Genomic DNA, 15,143 nt, shown 5'->3' with positions numbered 1-15,143 from the left:
GGGCACACCTCCATGGCCCCTGCTCTCCCCAGGCGTGTTACTTTGCTAAATATCAGGTTGTGAGTTCTGTGCAGAGCTCTGTGAGAGTTGGGGTACCCCATCCCCTCAGGGAAGGCATCACCTGCTTGCAGATGATGAAACAGACTTGCAAATCCATGAGGCACTGGGGGCGGTAACAGGCCTCACTCCAGCCCTTTGGCCTTCCCTGCTCTGTCTCCCTTGTCACTGCTTGCTACCAGCTCAGTCACACGAAGCTCACACACACACACCCAGTGGGTGCCTGCTGGGGGCTTCCCATTTCTTAACTTCCACAAACGTGTGTGCCGTATTTGCTGGCTGCTACTTTCTCTCCTTCAGAGGACGTGGCAGAAGAGGACCCTGCTAGCTGGTCACTCCTGCTGGGACTCGACTCCCATTAAGATGACCAGCATGGGACTAGAGAGATGGCTTAGTTGTCAAGAGCACTGGTTACTCTGGCAGAGGACCTGGATTCAATGCCTAGCACCCACATGGTGGCTCACAAACCTCTGTAGCTCCAGCCCCAGGGGATGCCCTCTTCTGGCTTTCTTGAACACTGCACATATATGGTACACAAACATATGCTGACTGTAAACATAAATGATGTATTTTTTTAAGGTGACAAGCATAATCAGAGCTGTTCCTGGGGATGTTGGGACAGCACTTCACAGTTTGGAAGCATGTTCACATATAAGCTTCCTCTTTCTCAATTTCTACAAAAACTCTGTGAAGCTGCCATGGGCACACACCCTGTCATTCTACTGTGCAGATGGAGAAACTGAGGCTCACAGACAGTGCAGGGCTCAATGAAGGTCACACAGTGACATGGGAGGATGCATGCTGAGTCCTTGGCCCTACAGAATGAAATTCAAATCTGTTCCTCTCCGATCTGGAACTGTGGCCGCTGAAACCACATCCCTATGTGGGGAGACACCAGGTGTCCTAGAGAAAGCCACAGAGTTCTGTAGCCCTGAGTGAATCACTCTGAAGCTCAGCCTTAGTGAGGACCTTCCTTGTGAGCTGTTACAGAGACTAGAGGTCTGCAGACACAGCCCTCCCCACTACTCCCTTCCAAGATGGCAGAGTGGACGGACCCATGTCTTTCTGTCCCCAACACTCTAGAACATACATGCTTGCCCAGTCCTTCCCCAGGGCTATTAGGACGGTCTGTGACAGCTACAGCAAAGCCTCCTAAGGGCCGTGCACAGGAGAGACAAGGGACTCTGTCCTGTCTGCAGAGAAGATCCTATCAGCTAGATCAGCTCCCCCCCCCCCAGGGTCTCAGGCAACCATGCAGCTGTCTGGGCCACACATCTGGGTGCGTTCCATTCACTGCCAACAACCTTCTGGATGGGTAAAGAGATCCAAAGCCTGTATGGGATCAAGCCCTTTCTGTCACTAAGCCAGTGGCTTCCAGCCTGGCTGAGCTCTGCAGCAGACCCACAGGGCAGACCCTGCACCTCTAGGTAACAGGTGTCTTTGGGTTCTAGACCAGCCCCCGTGGTCTACTTCCAGGATTCACAGACAGGCACTGGACAATGTCCTCTTGGCTGACCATGTAGCCAGCCCTGCTACCCCCTTTCTTTTTCCTTGGCAAGGCCACGTACCCATTCACCACTCACAGTTGGGGGCCCCTAGCAGCTGCCTCACGTGACTTTTGTTGTGGTTCGTTTGTGTCATATCCTGTGACTTAGGAGACCCAGGGCCTTGAGTCCATGAGCCCCTCAGTCAGCAGATTTTTGTTGCTGGTGCCTTTGTCAGGAAGGCTAGGAAACTGAGTCAGTAGAGCTACAGACTGGGGGCTTGCATCTCATCTCTTAAATGACATTTATGATCCTCTCTAGGTATCCATGGTGATTGGGCCCAGGACCCCTATGGATCTCAAATTCCAGGAGTGCTCAAGCCCTTACCTGAAATAGCGTGCTATTTGCAGAGAGCCCGCATCCATCCTCTCAAAGTCCTTGGATTGCCCAACAGCAGAGACTGTGTTCTGCTCCCTCCTCTAGGAATAAGAATCCCTGAGCATGGTCAACACAGACAAGCTTTCTACCCCTCCCTCCAGGGTGAAGCCCACACTGGCCTCAAATTCCTGCCTTCAAATGTTTCTCTTGCCTCATTGTCAGGATTACAGGTGGACCCCGTCATGGCCAGTATGTTTTGTAAAGTGTGTTTTCAGTCTGCAGTTTGTTGAATATGGAGTCCAACTGTGTTATAGGCGTGTGTGTGTGTGTGTGTGTGTGTGTGTGTGTGTGTGTGTGTGTGTGATGTTTGTTGTGCACTCAAATGCATGTGGGTGGATGCCTGTAGGAGACCAGAGCCGGATGCCTCTTACTGAACTGGAAGCTTGCCCTTAGCCTAGGCTGCCCGGCCAGGGACCACCACCTACCTCTGCCCCACCCAGTGCTGGGTTCTAGGAACCGCAGCCACAGCCAACTTTTGATGTGGGTGCCGGGGTCTGAACTAGGCCCTCATGCTTGCAGAGTTAGGCCTTACCCACCAGCCCAGTCCTACTATAAAATGGCACAGGCTGAGCATGGTCACAGATACCTGTAGTATCAACTACTCAGGAGGCTGAAGCAGAAGGATTATTTGAGGATAAGCATTCAAAATAAAAATAACTACATGAAAAGCACAGATAAATCAAAAGAAGGAAATAATACCGTTCATGGGTTAACCCCTCTGACAGGACATTGCTAATGTTTTGATGTACTTCCTTTATTCATGCATCCATATGTAAACACATTAAACTGAGTTAAACTATTTGGGGATATTTCTCAACATCACAGGTGTATATATACTTAACTCTGCTCCTAACTGCTCTTGTACTACATCATTTCAGTGGCTGCATGGCATTACATCATGGCATTACATTGCATGGAAGCCAGAAATGAACCACTTCCGTATGGCTTGACGCACCACACTCTATTTTAGGCAATGCTAGATAAACATAATAGAAAATCTTCCACAACACTCTCAATTATTTATGTCCCGAGAATAAATTGGGTTTGTTTTTTTAGTATTGCATTTGTTCATTTGTTTTATGAGTGTATGTGTGCATGCACGTGTGTCATAATGTGCTTGTGGAAGTCAGAGGGCAGCTTCTGAGAGTGGGTTCTCTCCTTCCACAATGTGGGTCCCAGGGATCAAACTCAGGTCATCAAGCTTGGCTGCAAAGCGCCTTTACACACTGAGTCATCTCACTGGCCCTTTAGGAAAAATGAGTGACACTGTTGAGTCAGAAGGTCACACATCTTTCTGAGTTAATCTGGCTTTTCAGAGGAACAGTTTTCAGGGTTCAGAACCTCACTTAGGAACCCTGAGCTGGGATCTCATTATGGCTCCTTAACAATCATGTGGAGGGTTTAAAACAACCCATTCACCCTTGCCCTTCATTCCCTGTCTGTAAAATGAAAACCATTGAGTGGCCTCAGAGTACCAAAGAAAGGCCCTTTTCCTGCATCTTAAGGGGGAAGCTGTCATCCAAGAGGTAGAAGGTTCTGGAATCTGGAGAATAGTTTAGTCGGGGCCCCTACTCCAATGCTCTGTCCAGATCAACTGTTTCTCTCACTCTCAATGTATTAGTCAATTCCCCCTTGTGGAACAAAATGCCTGAGATAATCAACTTAGAAGAAGAAAATGTTCTACTGAGGTTACCATCTCAGAATGGTCTCAACTGGGCTTACCATTTCAGGGGTCTCGACTGGGCTCACCGTTTCAGGGGTCTCAACTGAGCTCACCGTTTCAGGGGTCTCAAATGAGCTCACCATTTCAGTGGTCTCGACTGGGCTCACCATTTCAGGGGTCTCAACTGAGCTCACCGTTTCAGGGGTCTCAAATGAGCTCACTGTTTCAGTGGTTTCAGACCATGCTTACTTGGCTGCTGCTTTGGCTCCATAGTGATCCAGAACATTGTGGCAGGAACACATGATGGAAGAGATGCCTGGATGCAGAGGGGAGGAAGGGAGGAATCCCAATGTCCCCATCAAGTCCCCCAACCAGTGACCTACCTCCTCTCCCCAAGGTTCCAGCTTTTAAAGGTTCTACTATCTCCCAGTAATAACAAGATTGGTGATCAAGCCTTCAATACATAGACCTCTGGGGATGCTCCAGGTCCAGGCTACCAACATTCAGCATGTACCATCCCACAGCTTCGTGAAGGGTGGTGCTGATGCTGACAGCTGGTCCTTCACAGTGGGGTCTGCCTCTGGACTTGGAGGTGATGCTAACTGCTTTCCCCTCCTCTTCCCAAGGTCACCTGACCACAGTGACAGTCCTTTGTCCCCCTACCATCTGAGGAGCAACACTGGCTTTTTATGAACACAGAAATGGACAGAGGCTTTGTCTAAGGCCACAAAGCCAGCGATCTGGGGGCCTGGCCTTCCATCCAGGCTGACTGGCTGCAGAACCTGATAGCTTGCCTCTTCCCAATCCTGTCCCCCAGCCTTGACTCCACCCAACTCGGACTCAGTGCCCTTTGACCTTTCTTGGCAGGTGTTCCGAGTAAAGGCCATCCAGTTGGGTGAGAAACTGCTGCCTGCCTTCAACACACCCACAGGCATCCCCAAGGGCATCGTGAACTTCAAAAGGTGAGGTGCCTCGTGAACTGTGGCTGTGTTCCACCCCCATTTGTGGTCCTGAGTGGTAGCCTAATGAGGAGTCCTAGGGACCGTTGGCAGATGGAATGGAGTCCTAGGGACCGTTGGCAGATGGAATGGAGTCCTAGGGAGTCACTTTCATCTGATTTGAATTCTTCCAGAGGTAGAAGCTGAAGCATGAGGAAAGTATTATTCCTATTTTGTGCATGGTAAGAACTGGCCTTTGCTAAGTACTGTCTTGGAAAGTACCAAGTGTAGGGTTTGGGCCACCCAGGCCTGACCTTCCAGGGTGGGAGGGACATTTGTCCCTCTGCAAATAGCACCCAGCACTGTTGACTTGGAGCCTCCAGAGTTGGCCCAGCTCCCTCTCTCCTGAGGTAGGTAGGACTCAGCAGCCTTCCGGCAGAGCATTCTCCTTGTGAGCTGGTACTCAAGGAAGCTGAGGGGTTCTGGGCCTTGGCCCTCCTGAGGACAGGAATCCTTCTGTAGGACACTAGCCTTGGCTCTGGTGTATGTGAAGGAATCCCCTAGAAGATACAGAAGGCAGACGGTCATGTCCCCAAACACCTGCAGCTCTCTGGGCCATGCATGACATACCTGAGCTGGGAGAAAGGCTGGGGAAATCCATGCCTCCCAACCTACCTGAGCCCCCATCTGGGGTACCTCATGGGAGTGCTGGCCAGGTGCCGGGGAGGGGGGTTCACCCGGCTGCGGCGGGGCTCCACCCTCCCTCCTGTCCTGTAGCCTTGGTGGCTTTGCCCCCCCCATGTCCCCCCAACAGTGCCTCTTTTACCTGCCTCTGGTGGGAAGCCTTTCCAGTTCTCACCAAAACTTCCCAGAGGCCAGGGCAGCCATGAGGGCTGACAGAAGTCATCCTCCACCCCAGACCTGATGCCTCAGAGAACCACACACAGGCCTGGGCTCAGAGTGCTTCTCCGCAGGACAGAAGTGACCCACACCCTCGCTGGGTCTGGGCACAGCCCTCAGGGCCCCCCTCTGCTGCAGCCCCAGCCTCCCGGCTCACCCGTGGCCCCCCCCGTGGGACCCGGTCCTGCACAGGCTCTTCTTGGATTACTGGCACAGGCATGGATATTTTTAGGCTGCTTGCTCGCCATCGAGATATGCCGCACGTGCCTATTTCCTGGCATCACTCACTTTCATATTCTGGGAAATAAGTGATTGCTAAAAATGGGGAGGTAGCAAGGACGCAGCGGCCACGTGCTCCTGAGAGCGCTCCTCAGAGATGACCTGGCAGGGGGCTGGAGCTAGCCTGTGTCCAGTTCCGGGCAGCAAGAGAGCTAGATGAGAGCCACTGGCCAGCGTGGAGGTGGGCGCTCACCTCTGTGCATACACGCACACACCAGCACAAAACACTCCCGCGTCTGCCCATGTCACTAGTAAGGGCTCTGATATTCAAATTGACCATTGTCATGTTATTCTCAAATCCATACATGGACTTGTACATTCATACAAATGTGCCTTCATGTGGGTGTGCTCCCTCTACACATGCCTGGACACACCTACACAATTACTAACAGCTCTGGCGCACACAGCGGGTCAGGCACTCTGTGAGCACACAGCAGAGCACCTTCCTTTCTAACCATTGGGACCTGATTTTTGCCAAGAAAGAAAATGAAGCTCAGAGAAGTGCAGTAACATTCCCGAGGTCACACAGCAATCAAAGTTAGGCTTGGAGCTCAGCTCTGGCTGTAACAGTTGCACCATATACAGGAGGTTTAACCGGGTAGCGAGGGGTACTGTGGAGCAGCGAGCCTTGCCGGGGAAGAGGAGAGGAGAGGAGAGGAGAGGAGAGGAGAGGAGAGGAGAGGAGGGCCGATCTCACTGTTGCTCCATTGGCTCACAGAGCTGCTTGAAGGACCCTCTCCTTCCAGGATGCTGCTCAGCAGCATGCTGTGAGTGTATCCAGTACCTAAGATTTGGATTTGGATTCAGTTCTACCATGTGCTGTGTGACCTTGAGAAAGTGTCTCCCCTTTTCTGAATCTAAGTATTCCCACCTAGGAAATGAAGATCACAGTATCTGCTAATAGAGTCAGAGATGAAAGTAAAATAAGTCACCAAAGCCACCTGGCTCCCATTAGAGGCTTATTGTCACCTACATATGCATAATTACATGCTGATAAAAATGACAGTCACGTGCATGATTAAGCCTCACAATAACTCTGTGAAGCTGAGTGCCCAGGTTTCAGGAAGGAGAAAGCTGAGATCTAGCAAAGTAGTGGAACTCTCCTAGGGCACCTGGTCTGGGACAGAGAAAGCCAAAAGCCAGAGAGTGACAAAACACCCCACACTGTCATCCTCCCCACTGCCAGAAGCCTCTGGGGCTGTGACTGTGAGAGGCGGGAGAGAAGACAGAGAGGCCCGTGTGGTGGACAGTGAGGACAAACCCTAACTGGAAGACGGGAGGGAGTGGTGGCCTTTAATCCCAGCACTTGGGAGGCTGAGGCAGGTGGATCTGAGTTTAAGGCCAGCCTGGGCTACAGAGTGAGCTCCAGGACAGCCAGGCATACATAGTGAGAGGCTGTCTAGAAAGAAGAAAGAAAGCTAACCAGGGACAGGGGCTTTTTATTTTTAACTTATGAAGCATCAGTTGACATCACAGGAGGCCCTCCAAGCTCCCCAACTGCAGGAAGAAGGCTCACTTAATCTGATGGACCCCCTTATTGCCTTTGGGGAGCATGAGGTGAGGGGGGTGTGAAACCAGAAGGCCTGGGTTGGAATCCCACTTCCTGTGGTCTCTGGTTATGAGCATATCACTCCCTTGACAACCTGTTTCCTCCTCTGAGTACTGGGGTCAACCATGCCTGTGAGCTTCCGGTACAAGGTGAAACCACTCCCTGGAGCAGCCAGCCTGACCTAGTGGCTCCACAGACAGCAGCCTGCCCAGCCTGAGCCTAGAAATGCACAAGGGGACAGAGACAGGACAAGGGGTGTGGCAGTCTCTGCATTGGTGGAAGTCACAGTCCTCCATCTGCTTCCAGGAGCTGGGACTCACCTCAGCTCCCCTGCTTTCCAGGAAGACCCATGCTGAGCAAGAGCGGAGCTCAGAGTGGACACTGAGGCCCTGGGCCTGCACCAGCAGAGGTGTGGCCCCTGGGCACCTCCCTACCCCACACTGCCTTCCCAAGCCTTCTCCACCCCTGGAGACGGATGGACAGCAGCCGGTTCCTAGGCAACAGGAGAGCAGAGGGGCCTCCAAAGGGCAGCACAGCCCCCCCACATCCTGTCCAGGGGAGACAGTCACTGCACTGGCCCACCCTCCCCCCATCCTAACTAACTTTCCACAGAATGTCTCTTCCCCTGGAGTCATAAATATCCCACGGGATATGTGTATGAAATCTGGACCATATGGAGAGGCAGCCTCTTGCCCACCTGCCATCCTTACTCAGGACCAAGTCCCCACAAAAGCCAGAGGCTGGGAGGCAAGGGCAGTTGTCCTCATTTTGTTATACAGATAGGGAAACTGAAGCACCCAGGGACTTGCCTGAGGGTGCCAGCTAAGTGGAGCTGGACCCTAAACCTGGTTCCAGGGTGCAGCAGGTGGGAGGGCTGGAAAGCACCCCCTCACAGGGCAGAGTGGTACAGGCAGCGGCCTCCCCCAGGCCTGGCTCAGCTCAGCTTCCTTTGGGCCCAGCTGCCGCACAGCCTGGTGACTCTGGCGGCAGGGACCTAACTGTGGGCCAGAGTCTTTGTCTCTAGCAGGGAAAGTGGGGGGACAATGCATGTGCTGGCACTGAGGTTTATTCCTAGAGCGCTGGATCCTGAAGTCATCAGAGCCTCCTGCGGAGAACACAACTGATGTGCTGTGAGACGTGCAGTCTCACGGGGCACTAGCTTTGGTTGTGAGGGCCCCTTCTAACCTCCAGCTCCCTTGAGCCCAGCAGTTCTAGGGCTGTGGTCACACCTTGTAGGTTCCAGGAAACTCCAGGCTGGGGCTATCATTTGACCTTTGGTAGAGGAAAAGGCAAAAGTGTATGCATGTGCATGGGGGGTCGGGGGAGGGTGTCTCTGCTTGGAACTGCCCTCATCAAGCCTAAAGACGGCCATTGAGTGTCCTGTGGGGTCTTCATGGCTCCTGACCACACCATGGGCATCACCTGAAGATTTCATCGTATCTGTGTGTGTCATGCCTTGAGCCCCAAACATTCTAGAGGATGCTTGGTAGGAACAAAGACTGGCATGGGTTCAAATCACCTTCAGTGAGTTCCGTCCCCTCACCAGCCCCAGTGCCATCCACATAGTGGGAGCCCAGGAGGATTAACTGAGGTGTCTAGCACACAGCAGGCATCACCCTGTACCTTATAGCCACTGCGCATCTCAGCCAAGGAGCCAGCAGGGTGACGCAGCTGATGTCTTTTCAGCGGTAGCTGGGGCTGGGCCACGTCGGGCAGCAGCAGCATCCTGGCTGAGTTTGGATCCCTGCACTTGGAATTTTTGCACCTCACTGAACTCTCTGGCAACCCGGTCTTTGCAGAAAAGGTGAGCTTTCCCTCGCTCTCTCCCCAGGCAGGTCCCCCACACCACAGCAGAGGAGCAGAGGGGCAGAGGGGGAGTGTCTGCAGTCAGGATGTGCAGGACCCCCAAACACCAATCTCACAGTGGTTACTGGTGGAAGAACCAACTGTGCCCAATGCCAAGTTGCTGGAAGGGGAGCAGAAGCCACCAGAACTCTGCCAGGGAGGTTTGTGCTGGTGCATTGGCTGGTGGCAGATCTGTGAGCTGTGAAATCTGGAGACTGTGAGTGAGCCAGGCTCCTCATACTGGCAGGAACAGGCGGTGGTGTGCACATGTACCCTTTCCAGGGACATTTAGCTTTTCTGAGTGTGGATCTGCCTGCCTTTCCCTCCCAGGTGCCTGTCTGGCTCATGCTGGCAGCAGGCTGGCAGAGTGATTCCTTATCGCTGCTATCGGCTGCCCAAGGCTATATGGGTGCTGAGAAGTGGCATCCAGATCACTGCCCAGTCCTGACAGTTGTCTGTACCTGGCCCTGGGAAGCTCTCTGGAAGGGCTACAGCCAAGGAAATGTCTGGATTCAGAACTAATCCTGAATCCAAAGGAAGGCAGTGTACACAGGCCCCGTCCAGAGCCCCGCCCAGAACTGCATTTGGGGGACCTGCTATCTCTCTGAGATGGCTTCACACCTCTCCCTAGTGGCAATCTCTTGTGTCACCGTCTGTTCCCCCAGCACATCCACCACCCGCACAGCTGGAAGGAAACAGGCTTGCCCCAGGCCCCAGAGTCTGCACATTCACATGAACCCCAGTGCTCTTTAATACCAGGTTTGGGACCACTGTGTCCTTGATGTGGGACTCCACCAGGGTAGGGAAGGTCAGGACAAGCTTCCCATCCTCTTTTGGTGTCTCTGACTTCTCACTCCTATCCTTACCGGTCCAGGGTGTGGTCAACCGTTTCACTCAGGTGAGTCTAATCTCTCGGCCCAATGCCATGTTCTCTAACCCTTTGCCCAGCCTTTCTGTTCTCATGACCTTCCAGCCAGACTCCCCAGGAAAGCCCTGGCCAGCTCAGGAAAGGGTCCCGTGGGTGACCATGTCCCGGGCATATTTTACATTAAGCCTCAGCAGCCTGGGGGTGGGGTGGGGTGGGAGGTTCTACCAACCCTATCTAACTGAGAGGTAGAGGGTGGAATGGCCCAGAGAGGCTAAGTAACCTGCCCAGGATGGCCAGCAATGAGGCAGCGGAGAACTGGGCCAGGAACTTTCCAGCCTTTTCTTCCCTGGGCAGATCCCTTTAGCCAGTTGTAGGTGTACCTCCAGACCCTCTGTCCCTCTAACACTCTCCATTTGCATACTTAAGCACAGAGGAGATTATTAGCAGTCAACAAATTGGCCCAAATTCTTACAAGCGCCCTGCACCTTCCAGGGTAGCTAATACAGCCTGCTTCCCTGGGCCCCACCAAGAGAGGGAAGTGTAAGTCAGGCCCAGGAATCTTCCTCTCTGTTACCTTAAAGGGACATGAGGTCCAGTGAGGCAAAACCAAGTGCCTCTGAAGAATAGGAAGGCTGACAGCTCAGCTTCCCAGACCCTGCCCCTGCCATGCCAGTTCATGGGTGAGCAGGTAGCAGTATGGAGACCTGCTCTCCATGAGGGTCCCATTCTAGTAGATAGCTCGAAGAAGTTCTCAATTGCGTCTCTCACCATGCAGCCTTGGGCAGGGTTGCGGGTTGCTGCACACCCGACCTCAACTATGTTCCATGCAGGGTAAGGAATACGGATCCAAGGCTCAGAGAAACTTGATTAATGCCCTCGCTCACAACATACACATCACTGGATCAGGGATAGCGCTCTAGCAGTGGTGTTTGCCTAAGATGCAGGAAGCCCTGGGTTTGATCCGCAGCACTCAAAATTGTGGTCTGGCATGCCTATAACCCTAACACTCTGAGTGGAAGCTGGAAGATTAGGAGTTCAAGGTTAGCCTGAGCTACCTGTCTCTTTTTTTTTGGGGGGGGGGTGCTGAGGATGGAACCTAGAGCCTTGTGCTTGCTAGGTAAGCGCTCTACCACTGAGCTAAATCCCCAACCCCTCTACCTGTCTCTTTTAAAAAAGGAAATTTAGTGATTACAGAATAGCTGCTGCCAACTGGGTGGTGCTGGTGGTGGCGGCAGTGGCGGCGGCAGCGCACACCTTTAATCGCAGCACTCAGGAGGCAGAGGCAGGTGGGTCTCTGTGAGTTTGAGGCCAGCCTGGTCTACAAAGAGAGTTCCAGGACAGCCAAGGCTACAGAGAAAAGCCTGTCTGGAAAAACAACAAAAATAGCCAGTGCCACTTCTCTGAAACTCCTCACCAGAGTGGTCTACCCGGGGGTGGTACTGTCCCGGGCAGAGCAGTCGGGGGGGGGGGGGGGCACTTGGCCACACCCCACCATGCTCTGATGGGCACAGAGCCTGTGGTTCTTTCACTCTCTCCCCTACACACGAGACAGCTTTAAGCCCCACGTGCATCTGAACCATTTGCTCCGTCCCTGTGGGTGGGAACTGAGTGGCTTCTCCAGGAAAGTGACTGCCCCGGTGTTTCTCACAGGTCAGAAACATCCGCAAGGTCCTCAGGGAGATTGACAAGCCCTTCGGCCTCTACCCCAACTTCCTGAGCCCAGTGAGCGGGAACTGGGTGCAGCGTGAGTACCGGCATCATTGCCCTCATCCCATGAGTTCCCATTCGGGCTTCCGGAGCCCGAGTGGGCACTGGCTGAGAGCCAGAGACTGGCACCGGCTCCTGAATTCTCCTGCCTGGACGAGCCAGTAGCCACGTATCCGACTTCTCCCAGCATTCCTAGCACCTGACTTAGTCAGGGTTTCTGTCGCTGTGAAGAGACACCATGACCACAGCAACTCATATAAAGGAGAACATTGAATTGGGGCTGGCTTACAGTTTGAGAGGTTTAGTCCGTTATCGCCATGGCGAGAAGCGTGGCAGCGTGCAGGTAGACATGGTGCTGGAGAAGGAGCTGAGAGTTCCACATCTGGATCCATGGGCAGCAGAAAGAGACTGTCCCACTCTGGGCATAGCTTGAGCATTTATGAGACCTCAAAGCCCGCCCCCACAGTGACACACTTCCTCCAACAAGACCGCACCTACTCCATTCCCATGGACCAGGCATTCAAACACATGAGTCTATGGGGGTTATACCAAGTTTTTTTTTTTTAAGATTTATTTATTTTATTTTATGTGTATGGATATTTGCCTGCATGCGTGTGTACGTGCGTGTGTGTGTGTGTGTGTGTGTGTGTGTGTGTGTGTGTGTACCTTGCCTGGTGCCATGGATCCCCTGGAACTGGAGTTACAGGAGCTCCCATGTGGATGCTGAGATTTGAACCCTGGGCCCTCTAGAGTGCTCTCAACTGCTGAGCCATTTCTCCAGCCCCAGCATTAAAACCACCGCAGCGTCCATCCCTCACATCCTCTCACATCACCTCCCCTGCTGCATCCTCCTCTGTGTTCCCCAGACTCGCAGGAATGTCCCACTTAGAGCTGTCACTCAGAAGTGACCACAGGAAAGGCCCTGTGACATCCCCCCCCCCCCCCCCACCCTCCCAGCCACTTTGACCTAGCTTTCCACTTCCAGCTTTGATTTAGACAAAATTTTAGGCAGGGCCAAACTAGGCAGTGATCTGAAAGCCTCTCTCTCTCATCACCGTATCTTAAACTTACCTGATCAGTACCGGGTTTTTCAGCTTTCTTTGTTTAAAGAATTAACCCTGGCTGTCCCAGAACTCGCTTGTATATCAGGCTGGTCTCAGACTCAGAGATCTGCCTAACTCTGCCTCCAAAGTGCTAGAATTAAAGGCATGTGCCACCAGGCCTAGCTGTTCAAAGACTTTATTTGAGACAAGGTCTTCAGGTAGCCCAGGCATCAAACTTGTTAGGTATCCAAGGCTGGCCTTGAACTCTTGATCCTCCTGCCTCCGCATCCCAAGTGCTGAGATGACAAGTGTGTAGTACCACATCTAACTTTCAGCCACATAGCTGTCAGTCACCCATGGGCATCATTCCCAAGTCCCGCCCACTGATACAGAATGGGACGCAGAGTTGACCAGTCTCCCTGCTGTGCTCACACTAGAGGGGCCAGGCTCTGAGAGAGGCAAGCTGCAGCTCTGCTCTGGCCTCATCTCTAAGGCTCAGCCATATGGTCACTCAGCAGGAACTGTGTGTGCATGTCTGTCTGTCTGTCTGTCTTCCAATGCGCTCTGTGTGTGTGTGTATATATGTGTGTGTGTGTGTGTGTGTCTTCCAGTGTGCTCTGTGTGTGTGTGTCTGTCTGTCTGTCTTCCAGTGCTCACTCGCTCTCTCTCTCTCTGTATCTCTCTGTGTGTCTGTCTGTCTGTCTTCCAGTGTGCTCTCTCTCTGCCTATGTGTGTGTGTATGTGTCTGTCTATCTGTCTTCCAGTGCTTGCTCTCTCTCTTTGTGTGTTTGTGTGTCTGTCTGTCTGTGTCTGTCTTCCAGTTGTGCTACATCCATCCTCATGTGTGTATGTGTGTCTATCTATCTGTCTGTATCTGCCTATCTTCCAGTTGAGCTACATCCTTGTGTGTCCATCTGTCTGTCCGTCTTCCAGCTGAGATACATCCTCACCCCTTCTCAGTGCCTCTGAGTCTTGGTTTCCGGTGAAGAAGAGAGTGGGGTGAATTCATTCTGTACAACCAGGAAGGCGCTTGGGCGTGTCAGTCAAGGCTGCAGGAGTCCTCCAAAGGTGATCTAGGTCATCCCAAAAAAGTGAATTCAGGCAGGGCCTGACCGGCCAACAAAGACTCCAGACAGCATCTGCCAAGGCCTTTCCTCCCCAGCCAAGCCTCTGCCATGAGCCTGTCCCATCAGCAGGCACAGAGGCCCAGGAATTCTACCTAAGAATTTTGCCATGATGTCCTCACCACATGCAGCCTCTTAACAATCACGGAATGTGAAATTCTCAACCAAAACACACATCCAATGAGGAGACAGGCTGGAATCACAGGTTATGACCACAGAGGGCAAGGGCTTAAGAACAGTGTACAGCTCGGAGTGGGATCTGGCAGCCTGGGATGGCCAGCACGCCCCCGAGGAGGCCCAAGGTGGCTTGCCCTCACCACCTCTCCCACTGCCCAGGGAATTGTTTTCTTTCCAGGATGTGTGGGCAGTCGGTCATGTGGGTGAGACTATTTCATGCTAATAATGGATGAATCGGTGGCCTGCTGGAGAGCAGAGGAAGGCTGGGCCTGCTGGCCTGTCAGGGCTGCCTCCCCCTGGCTTCTGCCCAGGTCATCTCAGGTTCTCTGGACTTGTTGGGCTCTTTTGGTGTGACTGTATCTTTTCAGCAGCTACCCCACTCCCACCTTGCCTAAGCTGAGCACTTCCCCGTTCCTGCTGTTCCCTCCCCAGGATTTTCAGAGTGGCCAGGAGGCAGCATGCTCAGGACAACTACTCACACATTTGCAACCCATGGCAGGTGAAGAGGAAAAGGGTTAGGGCCACAGCTCAGGTCACCCAGCCTCTGCTCCTGTTTGTTTCTCCCTCTCCTCATACCTGGCTTCAGCCTCTCAGGGGACCCAGCCCTACCTGCAGTGTAGACAATGCCCAGGATAATCCACCAGGCTGCAAACACACACAACCACACAGACACATACACACAGACATATGCCACATGGACCCACACATATGCACAAACACACAACACAGACACATGCCACATGGACCCACGCATATGCACAAACACACCACACACAGACACACAGACATATGCCACATGGACCCACAAATATACCAAACACACACACACACACACACACACACACACACACACACACAGACATATGCCACATAGAACCACACATAAGCACAAACACACCACACACATACACACACCACACACAAAGACATAAACCAAACAAATCTACATAAACAAACATACCACACACATACATATGGACATATGCCACACAGACCCACATATATACACAAACACACCACACACAAACATATACTACACATGCATATATACAAGCACACATACCACACACA

The 15,143-nt window shown here is 52.7% G+C and overlaps 1 protein-coding gene across 1 annotated transcript in view; it reads left to right on the top strand.

Moving 5' to 3' along the window:
* Man1c1 (mannosidase alpha class 1C member 1) overlaps positions 1–15,143 on the top strand; it is a 148,501-nt gene that overhangs the window by 117,644 nt on the left and 15,714 nt on the right. The window contains exons 5-7 of the mRNA XM_036178508.1: positions 4,510–4,604; positions 8,995–9,112; positions 11,672–11,765. Of these exons, the coding sequence (XP_036034401.1) occupies positions 4,510–4,604; positions 8,995–9,112; positions 11,672–11,765 (307 nt within the window). The remainder of the gene's footprint in view (positions 1–4,509; positions 4,605–8,994; positions 9,113–11,671; positions 11,766–15,143) is intronic.

Source organism: Onychomys torridus, chromosome 2 (genome assembly GCF_903995425.1).
Source record: "Onychomys torridus chromosome 2, mOncTor1.1, whole genome shotgun sequence".
Lineage (NCBI taxonomy): Eukaryota > Metazoa > Chordata > Mammalia > Rodentia > Cricetidae > Onychomys > Onychomys torridus.
The sequence above is the reverse complement of the archived record's forward strand: the minus strand, read 5'-3'. Positions and strand labels throughout refer to the sequence as shown.